Source organism: Rhinolophus hipposideros, assembly GCF_964194185.1.
Source record: "Rhinolophus hipposideros genome assembly, chromosome: 20".
Taxonomy (NCBI): domain Eukaryota; kingdom Metazoa; phylum Chordata; class Mammalia; order Chiroptera; family Rhinolophidae; genus Rhinolophus; species Rhinolophus hipposideros.
Genome location: NC_138066.1, coordinates 36,442,451 through 36,452,559, shown reverse-complemented (window position 1 = coordinate 36,452,559; position 10,109 = coordinate 36,442,451). Strand labels below are relative to the sequence as shown.

The 10,109-nt window shown below is 57.7% G+C and overlaps 2 protein-coding genes across 3 annotated transcripts; one reads left to right on the top strand and one right to left on the bottom strand.

The window, feature by feature from the left end:
* Nucleotides 1-630: 630 nt before the first annotated feature.
* HSPB9 (heat shock protein family B (small) member 9) lies at nucleotides 631-1,113 on the bottom strand (the record flags this gene model as incomplete). The annotated part of the gene is made up of 1 exon (XM_081028742.1): nucleotides 631-1,113. The coding sequence occupies one exon, from the start codon at nucleotides 1,111-1,113 to the stop codon at nucleotides 631-633; it is 483 nt and encodes a 160-aa protein (XP_080884868.1).
* Nucleotides 1,114-2,390: 1,277 nt separating this feature from the next.
* Nucleotides 2,391-9,878, top strand: KAT2A (lysine acetyltransferase 2A). Of its 2 annotated transcripts, none has more exons than XM_081027143.1 (18): nucleotides 2,391-2,775; nucleotides 2,909-3,032; nucleotides 3,373-3,518; nucleotides 3,624-3,713; nucleotides 3,999-4,180; nucleotides 4,271-4,462; nucleotides 5,335-5,441; nucleotides 5,640-5,750; nucleotides 5,842-5,978; nucleotides 6,064-6,272; nucleotides 6,489-6,615; nucleotides 7,491-7,601; nucleotides 8,006-8,149; nucleotides 8,405-8,519; nucleotides 8,611-8,647; nucleotides 8,726-8,789; nucleotides 8,932-9,016; nucleotides 9,159-9,878. In XM_081027143.1, the coding sequence occupies exons 1-18, from the start codon at nucleotides 2,437-2,439 to the stop codon at nucleotides 9,350-9,352; spliced, it is 2,514 nt and encodes an 837-aa protein (XP_080883269.1). In that variant the 5' UTR covers nucleotides 2,391-2,436; the 3' UTR covers nucleotides 9,353-9,878. The 2 variants fall into 2 exon arrangements, with proteins under 2 accessions (XP_080883269.1, XP_080883268.1); XM_081027142.1 differs by having other exon boundaries at nucleotides 2,396-2,775; nucleotides 5,839-5,978.
* The last annotated feature ends 231 nt before the right edge of the window (nucleotides 9,879-10,109 follow it).

Sequence of the window (10,109 nt, the reverse complement as noted above, 5' to 3'; positions counted from 1 at the left end):
TTGGGGTAAGACTGACTTGGAACTGAATCTCACCGAGTTTGAAGAGGGCCCTACATTTGCCTCTCCCCCACCCCATCCAGATTACATTGGGGTGATTTGCAGTCTGGGTTTGAAAATAGTTGGTCTCTGAAACACCAAAAAAAGCTCTTTGGGGTTTTCGGTTAGTCTGTACCAGGCCTGTGAGGGACTGGGTCCTCTTCCCTGAAGAGGAAGAAACACCTATGACCTCTGGAGCTGTGGACTGAGTGATGGTCAGGCCAAGACAGCTGCCTCACACCAGGTCTAAGCCATCTGCTCCCTGGTCTCCAGGGAGCCCTCTGCCGGTTCTGGAACCAGGTGACACGTAGGCCCTCCCGGCCCTCTGCTGCTCCCTGCTGGCGCTGCTGCTCTCATCTGCCAAAGGTTGAGGATATTGGTCCAAGCAGTGAGCTGAGCTGAGTAGGACAACACGCCCCCGACCCCCACCCCCAGCTTCCACCGGCCACAAAGGCCTAATTCTTGGTGGACCAGCACCTTGAGGGGCCTTTCTTGCCTCCCTCTACCTTCGTTACACTTCCACCTCTGACCTCAACCCTGATAAAAGACCACAGACGCCAAGGCTGCTGCTCACTAGGGTGATGGTTTACCGGGTCAGGCTAGGTTGGAACCCTTCTTAGAGCCAGGGCTCCCGAGTCTCGAAGATGGACCTGTTAGGGCTCCAGCGGAAGGCAGCGCCTGGCACTGGCCACGGACACACAGCTGGCCCGACGGGGTCAGACAGCAGGTCATGGCTGCAGGACCCAGGGATGATGGTAGCTGCATTTGCTGCTGCATCGTCTCTGTCATGCGGTAGCACCCCCCATCCGGGTTGTAGCCCTCCGTTTGCCGCTGGCCCGTCACCATCAGGCACTGGCCGTCCACTCGCACCACCAGCTCTTCTGGGGTGAAGCCGTGGGCATCCATCTTCATCCGGAAACCATTCTCCACCTGGATGTCGTCCCATGCAGCTGCCACGTCTTCCCTGAGCAGCTGCACCGGCAGTACGGCCACTCGGTTCTGTTGGGCGAGGGCTGCGCTGGGGGACCGCGACATCACCTGGCTCCCGTTGGGAAGACCGCTACCGACCCGCTGCATCCAACTGAGCAACTGCTGTTCAAGGGCACGAGGCCCAAGTGTAGCGCTCTACGCAGGACAGGAAGAGGAGGGCCCCTCCTGCCCCACGCACGGCTCTACTCTGCCTTGGCTCCACTCCTCGCGGCTCAACTCTGTTCAGTGGGGCTCCCTTCACTTCTGCAGTATCGGGTCAGCTGTGCACGTCCTATATCCATAGGTCAGGTTGTCAGCCACCCTGGAGCGCCCCCTGCTGCTTTTACCCTGGATCCTGCCCTTTCTCGGGACCCTCCCCATCGCGGGCAGGGAGCCCAACTGGGTCCGCTAAAAGAGGCTGGGCTACGTGGGCCCCACACCAGAGCGGAAATGAGTAGAGTGGAGATAACACTGAGATGTCAGGGCTTTTGTCCTTCCAAGAATCAGGCCTAGGGGCAAGAAGATTGTCCCTTGGACAGAGCCACTGGAATGTCCTGCCTTTCTCTGACCAGGCACAAACCTGTGACACATTGGGGACTTGGAGGTGGACACAGTCTTCCTGGCTTCCCTCATTTATCCATGCTGGGTCTACCGTGCGGCAGGCTCAGCTGGGTTCTGGGATCACAAAGATGAAGACGCGGGTCCAACCCTCAAGGTACCCATGGTATTGGGGAAGAGACGTTACCACACGTAGGGAAAGGCTTCTGCCCTTCCCTGCTTCTACCTCATACCCTCCTTGGCAGCCTTCTTCGTGACCACAGCCATGCCTCTGGTGCTGCTTTATAATAAACCCTTTTTGTGGAACTATAACGTACATACAGAAAAGTACACAAAAGGGTACAGTTGAAGTATTCCAAAGAGAAATACACGTGTGTAACCACTTCACATATCAAGAACTAGAATTGTTGCTGCTTAATCTCCTCCGTAGCTGCAACTCTGTCTCTGAAGAGGTGGGACAGGAACAGGATGGAGGTGGGAGGGAGATGTACCAGGAAGCCAACTCGACCCCAGACGCTAGGTCTGCACGTCCACCATCGGGTCTTAGGAGGGGAGTCCCCCAACCAGAGCCTTTTTTCTGGGATGCTTCTCCTTATCCCCAAGGGGACAGCAATCTTGACTATCCTGAAAGCCTTCGAGAGAGATTGGAAATGAAGAGGGGTTCAATCTGGGGTGCTGACTTGGACTTCTCTTGGCTGTCTGGGACCAAGAGACAGGATAGAAAAGTCTGGAAGCTGGAGTCAAAGGGAGCAGCGGTGGAAGACTACAACTCCCATAATGCTCCGAAGCAGCGACGCCTGCGCACTGAGCGCCGGTTGCCCATGCGGCCCTAGGGCTGGGAGCGCTACGCCGCGCTCCGCTGCGGGGGAGGCCATGGCGGAACCTTCCCAGGCCTCCACCCCGGCCCCGGCCGCGCAGCCCCGTCCCCTTCAGTCCCCAGCCCCTGCCCCAACTCCGACTCCTACCCCTAGCCCGGCTTCGGCGCCGACTCCGGCTCCTACTCCGGCACTAGCCCCCGCCCCAGCTGCAGTTCCAGCCGGGAGCACCGGGACGGGGGGGCCCGGGGTAGGAAGTGGGGGTACCGGGACCGGGGGGGATCCGGCTCGACCTGGCCTGAGCCAGCAGCAGCGCGCCAGCCAGAGGAAGGCGCAAGTCCGGGGGCTGCCGCGTGCCAAGAAGCTTGAGAAGCTAGGGGTCTTCTCGGCTTGCAAGGTGGGGGCGGGGCCTGGGGTGAGAGGGCGGGGCTTGGGACATCCTAGGGCTCGGGTGGCAATGGGAGCTCTGGCTCGGAAGCGGCTCCCCGTCCCTGGGGTACAAGGTTATTGACTGATCCTTCTGCCTCCAGGCCAATGAAACCTGCAAGTGTAATGGCTGGAAAAACCCCAAGCCCCCCACTGCACCCCGCATGGACCTGCAACAGCCAGCTGCTAACCTGAGTGAGCTGTGCCGCAGCTGTGAGCACCCCTTGGGTAAGGCAGATAGTGCCTTGGAGCTGGTGGCGGGGAAGAGGCAGGTGCCGGGTCCTGCTCGGAGAGGACGACTTCAATGCCGCAGAGCTTCATCTCTTAAGATGCCTTCTAAGGAAGAATTGGGTTGGGAATGTGTATCTCCCCGGGGAGGAGAAAGGAAATCTGCCAATTCAGAAGAAACAAGGGGTCACCCAGGGCTGACACACAGGAGCAGTCAGTCTTAGTGCTGGTCATAGTGTTTGGAGAGACTGAGTGTATCGTAGCTGGCTATGAAGAGGGGCAGAAAACCCTGTTGATGTCTTCTGTGTGTTCTTCCCAATTCTACCACCTGTTCTTGTAGCTGACCACGTGTCCCACTTGGAGAATGTGTCAGAGGATGAGATTAACCGGCTGCTGGGGATGGTGGTGGACGTGGAGAATCTGTTCATGTCTGTTCACAAGGAGGAGGATACAGACACTAAGCAGGTCTATTTCTACCTCTTCAAGGTGAGCTTCCTCCGCAGAGAGTGAGCGAGCAAAGGAATTGAGGCTGGGAACTCTGCATCTCAGAGCTCTGCTGACCTCTACCCCTCCCTCTTCCTCTTCCTCTAGCTCCTGCGGAAATGCATCCTGCAGATGACCCGGCCTGTAGTGGAGGGGTCTCTGGGCAGCCCCCCATTTGAGAAGCCTAATATTGAACAGGTGGGATGAAGAAGGGGGCAAGAGAGTTGGGGGCATTTGGAGGAGTGGGGAGCCTGTGTTCTCCATCCTCATCAAACTGAGAATGGGAGAGGTTCCAAGAGGGGAACATGTATTGTGCCAACCTCGGGGTGTGTGTGAGAGGGGCCAGTTTTTCTTCACATAGAGCCTCAGAATGAGAGGAGAGCATTGCTGCTGCCCTTAGGAAGTCTCTATTTTTGGATAAGAAGCCCCTGCTGGCTGCTCACACCTCCTTCCTGGTTTTGTCTCCTGCCCACCCCTTCTCAGGGTGTGCTAAACTTTGTGCAGTACAAGTTCAGTCATCTGGCTCCTCGGGAGCGGCAGACGATGTTTGAGCTGTCAAAGATGTTCCTACTCTGCCTTAACTACTGGAAGCTTGAGACACCTGCCCAATTTCGGCAGAGGTCTCAGGCTGAGGATGTGGCGACCTACAAGGTCAATTACACCAGGTAGGCCCAGCCAGCATGAGGGGAAGCTTGAAGGCCCAGCCTGAGCTCAGTGGTTTCCACTCTCACTTACCACTTCCGCACTCCCTGCAGATGGCTCTGTTACTGCCACGTGCCCCAGAGCTGCGATAGCCTGCCCCGCTACGAGACCACTCATGTCTTTGGGCGAAGCCTTCTCCGTTCCATCTTCACTGTTACCCGGCGACAACTGCTAGAGAAGTTCCGGGTGGAGAAGGACAAGCTGGTGCCCGAGAAGAGAACCCTTATCCTTACCCACTTCCCCAAGTAAGGCTCTTTCTGGTCTATCATGATTTAGCCCCAAGTTCACATCCTCCCTGATGTCCCCTTTTTTCCAGGAAGGCTTCCTGAGTTGGTCCTTCCTCTCCCTCCATGAGCCTTCTGGGATCTGGGCATCTACCTGGCAGATTTGCCCATGGCCCAGACACAACTTGCTAGCATTTGCCTTTGTGTGTACTAGGCTGGGGATGGCAGGTACATGGCCTGAGTGCTAACACTAGCCCCATCCACACCCCTGGTAGACATTAGTAATTGTTTCCATGGGGCCTGGACACAGCCTCAGAGTCCTTTCTACCACAACACTTCAAAAGACCAGAGTTTACACTTGAGGTAAAACCAGTTTCCACTCCTAGTTCTTTCAGTAAGATTTTTCTCTGTTCTGCCACACCTTCTTCTCATTTTAAACGTGCTCATAGCTGTCCAGTTCAAGAAGCTTTTACTGACTAATCCAGGGCCTCCCGTGCCCCTTCTGCCCCCAGATGGGAATAAGGTGGCAGGAAGGGGTGGATTCTGGGCCCTATTTTGGCACTGAGGACCAGCGTGACTTGGTGCCCTGTCTGGCCACACAGTACAGGACGGTGCCAGTTCAGCTCCTGTCTCCTTCATCGGTGCACTGGCAGACTGGGCCTCTGGTCTCTGTCTTGGATTTTGTACTGCCCTCCGGCCTTCGATCAGGGTCTCCCAGAAGGAGGAGGACTGTGCCGCCCCCTAATCTGAAGGCAGAAGTTGTCCCTGTTCTTAGGCTCCCAGTTCCTGAGAACAGGATCTGTTTCTTTGATCCATGTCCAGTGCCCTGGTGTCTGGCCCAGGCTGGTCCCTTGGTTGGCCAGAGTGTGGGACAGATTGTCCCCTCTCCACAGGTTCCTGTCCATGCTGGAGGAGGAGATCTACGGAGCAAACTCTCCGATCTGGGAGTCAGGCTTCACCATGCCGCCGTCAGAGGGGACCCAGCTGGTGCCCCGGCCAGGTATGTGCCACAGCAGGTTCTGCAGGATATCTGCTTGGCCTTCCTGGCTGAGCTCAGCCCCTGCTGGGGACGAGGCGCTGTGAATGGCAGCAGTGGGGACATGCAGGAGGGCTCACCTGAGGGTTGGAGGGTCTACATCTCTTTTTGGGGATCCACCAACACCTTTGACCCCTGTCCCCCGATTCTTCTGTCTCTCAGCTACAGTCAGTGCAGCGGTTGTTCCCAGCGCCCCCATCTTCAGCCCCACCATAGGTGGGAGCAGCAACAGCTCCTTGAGTCTAGATTCTGGAGGTGCTGAGCCCATGCCAGGTGGGTACCTGACCCCTGACCTCTGACCCCATTCACCCTTCCCCCAACCTCTCTTGCTGTCCCTGGGAGACCTTGCCAACCTCTTCAGCAGGTGAGAAGAGGAAGCTCCCAGAGAACCTGACCCTAGAGGATGCCAAGAGGCTCCGTGTGATGGGCGACATCCCCATGGAGCTGGTCAACGAGGTCATGCTCACCATCACTGACCCTGCCGCCATGCTGGGGCCTGAGGTAAGCAGCGCAGCTTGCTGGCCATCCGGGGAGAGGGCCTCATGGACCTGAGACCCTAGCTCACTGCTTCTCTTCTGGTGCCTAGACGAGCCTATTGTCGGCCAATGCAGCCCGGGACGAGACAGCCCGCCTGGAGGAACGTCGTGGCATCATCGAGTTCCACGTCATTGGCAACTCGCTGACGCCCAAGGCCAACCGGCGGGTGTTGCTCTGGCTCGTGGGGCTGCAGAATGTCTTCTCCCATCAGCTGCCCCGCATGCCCAAGGAGTATATCGCCCGCCTCGTCTTTGACCCGTGCGTTCCCAGGAGAGCCGCAACCCCACAGCACCACCCCCCGGGCGCCGGTCTTTCTTGGCCTGTCCACCCCTCCCCAGGCTTCTTCCTCCAACTTCGGGAATTCTTGCTTCTCAGTTCCCAGCCCCAACTACAGCCCAGGCCTCCAGGGCTGTGGAGAGCTTGGGAACATTTGGGGGACAGATAGGGACTTTGACCTGTTCCCTCTCCCCTCAGGAAGCACAAGACTCTGGCCTTGATCAAAGACGGGCGGGTCATTGGTGGGATCTGCTTCCGCATGTTTCCTACCCAGGGCTTCACCGAGATTGTCTTCTGTGCTGTCACCTCAAATGAACAGGTGAAGGTGAGTGCACGCTCCCAGCCCCAGCCCCGACCCCATCCACCACCCGCTTCTGAGTTGGGACCAGGTCGGAGCAGAGGAAATGGTGATGCCGCAGCCCCCATCCCCTTTTCGTGGCCAGACAGTTCCTCACTCCCCCACAAGGTGGCACTTATACTCTAATACCTGCATTAAATAAACGCCTGTTGACAAATGGATCCCAAGAATCAGTCACACTTTTAAATGGACGTGAATTTCTTTCATCACGAGAACATTTACATACGTTGGGGAGTAAGTAATTTTTACAATAGCCTTGCTGGGTGATAGTCCTGGCTTTGTCACAACAGACCCACTAATAGAGTCCCTGCTTCTCCTTTTTACATAACCCAGATCTGCACGGTGCCTCCTTGGTCCTGACATGTGTGGGAAACAGTGTCTCCTCACGCTTCAAATGCCCTGACAGTAGGGTCCTTGGTGTACCCCTTCCCTTCCCCCCATTTCTGAGGCCCAGGGAGCAGGGAGCAGTAGCCTGTGGACAGCAACTTTCTGGTTGGTTTTGGATCCTGGCCCTGTCATGGCTGGCTGCCTGACCTTGGACGCATTTCCCCATGTAGCTGAGTTTCAGTTTTTCCTTCTGTAAAATGGCAGTAATATCTACCTCATGACTTTACTTGAGAATCGGCCTACAAAGCGCCACGCACCGTACCTGGCCCAGAGCGAGCACTTAGAAATGGAGCGTCCTGCACTTTTCCCCCCCTCTGCTGGTCCCCTTTCTTCCTACCTGCCTTGGATCTCCTGGGTACCCCACCTCCTTCCCAACCTGCCCCCTCCTCGCTGGGTTCAGGGCCCTCCTGAGGCCTGCCCCTCCTCCCTGGTAAGCCCTGCTTCCTCCCCCGCAGGGCTATGGGACTCACCTGATGAACCACCTGAAGGAGTATCACATCAAACACAACATCCTCTACTTCCTCACCTATGCTGATGAGTATGCCATTGGCTACTTCAAGAAGCAGGTGACCCTCGCCTCACCCCACCCCACACTTGCCCGCCACCTGGGGTAGGGGTCATTCTGTTTAGCCTCCTGGTGTGGATGGACTGGGAGTCCCTCCCTTTGTGTCCCCTGTGCTGTCCAGCACCCGTGGGCACATCCTGCCTGCCTGTCTTCCTCCGGCTGCTGCCCCAGCAAGTGGGGTCCTGTAGGGCAGCGGGGTGGCCGGCAGAATTTGGAGGCTCTTGGGGGTGAGTTGAGAGGGGCACGTGACCTGGAATCTTTCCTGGGACAGATTGAGCCTTCAAAGTGCAGAGTGCTGTGCTGGGGACCTCTGGAGGCGGTTCAGGAACTGGGGAGAGTGGGGGAGGAGCTGTTAAGGTTGGAAAAGTCTTGCCGATGGGTTGGGTCATGACTCCCACTCCCTAGGGCTTCTCCAAGGACATCAAGGTGCCCAAGAGCCGCTACCTGGGCTACATCAAGGACTATGAGGGGGCGACACTGATGGAGTGTGAGCTGAACCCCCGCATCCCCTACACGGAGCTCTCCCACATCATCAAGAAGCAGAAGGAGGTTGTGTGTGTGCGTGTGCGCTCACCCATGGGGCTTTTTGTGGAATGTGTGTGTGGGGATGAGCACGTGTGTGGACGTGTACCCTGTGTCCATGCACGTGCACGTGTGAGGTGGGGCCAGGGTCTTGGTTCCTGCGCTGCCTCCAGGGAAGTTAGGAGGGGAGGCACCTGGCCTCAGTGGTGCGGGCTCTGATAATGGCCCTGGGAGGGTAGTTGCTGGGGCTGGGGTTGGCCCCTCAGACCCTTCCTTCCTCAGATCATCAAGAAGCTGATTGAGCGCAAACAGGCCCAGATCCGAAAGGTCTACCCCGGGCTCAGCTGCTTCAAGGAGGGTGTGAGGCAGATACCTGTGGAGAGTGTCCCTGGCATTCGTGAGCAGGGGCCTTGGTGGGGGAGGAGGCATGCTGCTTGTGGTGTGGACAGGCATTCTTAGGGATGTTCTCCCCACTCCCCACTTTGCAGGAGAGACAGGCTGGAAACCGCTGGGGAAGGAGAAGGGGTGAGTATTGTATGGAGGGAGAGGGTGTTGGGGGAGGCAGAGGGACCAGGACCTCAGACTTGGCATCTGTTGCCCCAGGAAGGAACTGAAAGACCCTGACCAGCTCTACACAACCCTCAAAAACCTGCTGGCCCAGATCAAGGTGCGGAGACCAAGCTCCCTTCTGGGAGTTCCTGCGCCAATGGCTTATGGCTTTATGACCCAGTCTGGGGTGGGCGGCAGTCACAAGCTGGGCCTGGGGCCCAGTGGGCTTGGCCCTAGCTCTCCTGTCCTCTCCTCTCCAGTCACACCCCAGTGCCTGGCCCTTCATGGAGCCCGTGAAGAAGTCGGAGGCCCCTGACTACTATGAGGTCATTCGGTTCCCCATCGGTGAGGATGCCCCATCCCAACCCCTTCCTTCCACTTCCGCCCCCAAATCTCTTCCTGCTCCTGCCTTCAGTGGGCCGCACAGCCCCTTTGACCCACTCTCCTCGGCCTCCTAAAGTCATGCCCTTCTGCCCTGCTGCCCCAGACCTGAAGACCATGACGGAACGCCTGCGCAGCCGTTACTATGTGACCCGGAAGCTCTTTGTGGCTGACCTGCAGCGGGTCATCGCCAACTGCCGCGAGTACAACCCCCCGGACAGCGAGTACTGCCGCTGTGCCAGTGCTCTGGAGAAGTTCTTCTACTTCAAGCTCAAAGAGGGGGGACTTATTGACAAGTAGTCCCCCACCTTGGACCACTGCCTCCACCTCAAATGTCTCCACCTCGGGTTCTGATCTGATCCCTACGGGGACCCTGGTGCCCGGGTTTCTCTCAGGTCCCTCTACCCAGGGGCCCTTCATCCCCTAATCCTGCAGCCCGGCCTGGGCCCTCAGGCACCCCCATGCCTGTAGCTGTCTCACCCTTCATTGTGTCTGACCTTGGGAGGGGCCTCCTGGGTCGGGGGCTCAGCCCTTCTGCCGTGGCTGGTGGCCAGAGGATGAACCCTGCCCAGCCCTGGTGGCCCCCAGCCCTGGTTCTTACAGAGCTGTGGAGTCTGGGCCTGACCCAGGTCAGCTTCCTCCAAGGCGAGACTGCCAATTTTAGCTTGAGTGAGGGGCCTCCAGGGGTGGGAAGTTTAACCTGGAATGTAGGGGCCATGCCTCGCCCTGCGGTGTTCTGTCCCCCAGTGGTTGGGGATATGGGGACCATTCGTATCCTGGCATTAATCCCTTGGAGGGATCAATAAAGCCTTTTCTTTTTTTTTTTTTGCTGTGTGATTGTTTCTTCAGTAGAATCCCAGGCCTCAGCAGCCTGACCCTGTTCCCACCAGGACCTCTAGCAAGCTGGAACCGATTAAGCTCAGGTGGTGCTGGGGACACCTCCCCAACAAGCCTCATGACTAGTCACCGTGCCCCTGGGGTGACAGGACTTGCCTGGCTGCAGCCCCCGCTTCTCCCCACTTCTGGCTGTTTCTCATCCAGGTGCCAGGGTGACAGG

Bases quoted from the DNA above. Each gene is read 5' to 3' on its own strand.
- KAT2A (XM_081027142.1), top strand. From the start codon at position 2,437: ATGGCGGAACCTTCCCAGGCCTCCACCCCGGCCCCGGCCGCGCAGCCC. The intron at 8,520-8,610 runs GTGAGCAGGGGC...CCCACTTTGCAG, and splicing joins GGAGAGTGTCCCTGGCATTC to GAGAGACAGGCTGGAAACCG. The intron at 8,648-8,725 runs GTGAGTATTGTA...CTGTTGCCCCAG, and splicing joins CCGCTGGGGAAGGAGAAGGG to GAAGGAACTGAAAGACCCTG.